General features: G+C 52.6%; 1 protein-coding gene across 1 annotated transcript in view; it reads left to right on the top strand.

Annotated features, from left to right (window-relative positions):
* The first annotated feature begins 1,031 nt into the window (after nucleotides 1–1,031).
* Nucleotides 1,032–2,417, top strand: part of LOC123046506 (galacturonokinase) — a 6,128-nt gene continuing 4,742 nt past the window's right edge. Inside the window, exons 1-2 of the mRNA XM_044469893.1 lie at nucleotides 1,032–1,261; nucleotides 2,030–2,143. Coding sequence (XP_044325828.1) covers nucleotides 1,208–1,261; nucleotides 2,030–2,143 — 168 coding nt within the window. The 5' untranslated portion in view covers nucleotides 1,032–1,207. The remainder of the gene's footprint in view (nucleotides 1,262–2,029; nucleotides 2,144–2,417) is intronic.

Consider the following 2,417-nt stretch of genomic DNA (forward strand, 5'->3'; position numbering starts at 1 on the left):
TTTGACAGCCACGACAACGTTTTTTGCTGCAACCATACAGAATGTTTGCTACTACCGTAGACAGTAATTGTATCACCATTTCACGGCGGTGACCGGTGACTGGAAATCAGAAAGGTTGCAACCGGCGACGAAAAAAGCTTCAACCGGCTAGAAAAAAAAGCTTCAACCGGCGATATAGAATGCTTCAACCGGTGACAGGAAACGCAAAAAGCTACAATCGCTAACACAAAAAGCTTCAACCATATATTTCAAAAGCTTCAACCAGAGACCGGCGACGAAAAAGCTGCAGCGGCGAGCCGTTAATGCACATGACTGTTTTTCTATGCACCAATGGTGCTGCGACGGATGCTGGAACCGGCGGCCCCGACATTGTTGGACCTGGCGGCCGCCATCACCGCTTGTTTTTGATGCATCTGGTACCTTTTTTGCTGCAGCGGAGACGGCGAGCGCGACGAGTGGCGACGGCGAGCGGCGGCGAGCGGCAGCCATGGCGAGCCACCGATGCAGCGAGCCACGAGGAATGCGGGGTGTGGCAGACGGCGACATCGGCCAGAGTCAACGATGCGAGGCGGATGAGGAAGACGACGACCGGGTCCACATCGAGTCCGTCCGATACGTGCGTGATCGAGCGGTTCCGCACGCTCCGTGTTAGACAGATCCAATGGCCCACGCGGACCGGCCGAAAGTTTCGGCCGGTGCGCCGGCGCCTATTAGCGCCCTAAAAAAAACATAGGACTTATGAATCAAACAGGGCCACGGTCCTCCGGAAAAATCATTATTGTCCTCCGGTGTACCAGTACTTGTCTTGGTTCGCAGCCGCACCCCACCGCAGCTCAGCACACGAACGAAACACGTAACTTATTTCCGTACCGCCCGCAACGCAGATCACTGTCGTCCGTTCAGAAAATCGCAGCGGTTGGACGTACGTAGCTGTCACAGATGCGTACACGATCCATCCGGCCGTCCGTGCGGGCGTGAACGGCGGCGATCCCGTGATCGACAACCAACAAAGCGCCATCACCTTAGCCCGACTGACAGCGCGACGACGGGCGAGCCAGCCAGCGATAAACAACTCAGCGAGAAACAAACGCGCACACGCCACCTCACCCCGCCCCGCGCACACTGCGGCCGCGCCACTCGTACACGGCCACCACCACCACCACCACCTGCTAGGCGGCGAGCGGCGAGATCGGCGGTGGGCGGAGGAATGGTGGCGCCCGCGGGAGGAGGCTCGCCGTCGCGGTGGCCGTCGGAGGAGGAGGTAAGGAAAGGCCCCCACCCCCATCCCCACCCGCATTGCCTGGATGATTTATCGGGGGAGAGGGTCGGGCTGGCGCCTGTCGGTGCTCTCGATCTCGACGCCCCGTAAACTTGGGGATGTTTGGGGATTTGTCTAGGGTTCAAGCCTCGATCCGCGCTTCCCCATTTGCTTAGTCCTGAGTTGCCGTCTGAACCCGTGCACTGGTTGCTGGCTAATCGGCTCCATTTAATTTCCTTTGCATTTCTCTGGCGTGGGCGTCGAAAAGGAACTTTTACTGTTAGATGTTTTTTTCCCCAACGGATGTATGCAGTCGATGGTACACTGATTGCTCGGAATTAATGTGGTGCCCACATAATTTGCAGTCTGGTGGTTATTTCTGAATCAATGTATTTTTTGGGGATATAAGGTGGGGCGGTGCCTTGTTGGTGCTTGCCGAACACCTGTGGGAGAGGAGCGTAAAGGATCTGCACTTGTTTTTTCGGTTACGTGATAAATTGCTGATGTGGATGGCTCCAGTAGGACCACAATCCGCTGTACTTTCTGAACGCCTGCAGATTTTAGAGTTCCCATCAGCTCAAGTTTTGGTATAGCTAATCAGATGAACGAAATTCAGTCGATTCAGTGACAGCCGCATGACCTGGGATGCATTTTAGTTATGCAATTATACTGGTTAAATTACATGTTAGGGGAGGCTCTTGATTTTGGTTCATCTTATCTTATTAATGTGTATGAGCCCTAGGTTTATTTATACTGTTTCTGGCAATGCAGCTTAACATTGTGCGGAAGAATGTGGCTGAGATTAGCGGAGGAGATGCGAGAGAGGTTAGGGTGGTTGCTTGCCCCTACAGGATTTGTCCTTTGGGGGCCCACATTGATCATCAGGTAACTGCCACTACTTCATAACGTTAAGTCATGGTTATACTTACTGTCTATGTATATGCAATATATCATACTGCAGCACTGGAACTGAAAGCTAGAATTCATGCCTTGCTATTGACACAGCTTCGATTGTATACGATGTGTTGCAAGTCATAGCTACATGACTAGAAATTGTTGGATAAGATGTGTGGACCAAGTGGTACCAGCAATGTTGATCAGCCTTGATGTCTTTTAGGATAATAATTGGCTAGCAGATGGTAGCGTGTCTGGTTACTAG

Source organism: Triticum aestivum, chromosome 2B, assembly GCF_018294505.1.
Source record: "Triticum aestivum cultivar Chinese Spring chromosome 2B, IWGSC CS RefSeq v2.1, whole genome shotgun sequence".
Classification (NCBI taxonomy): domain Eukaryota; kingdom Viridiplantae; phylum Streptophyta; class Magnoliopsida; order Poales; family Poaceae; genus Triticum; species Triticum aestivum.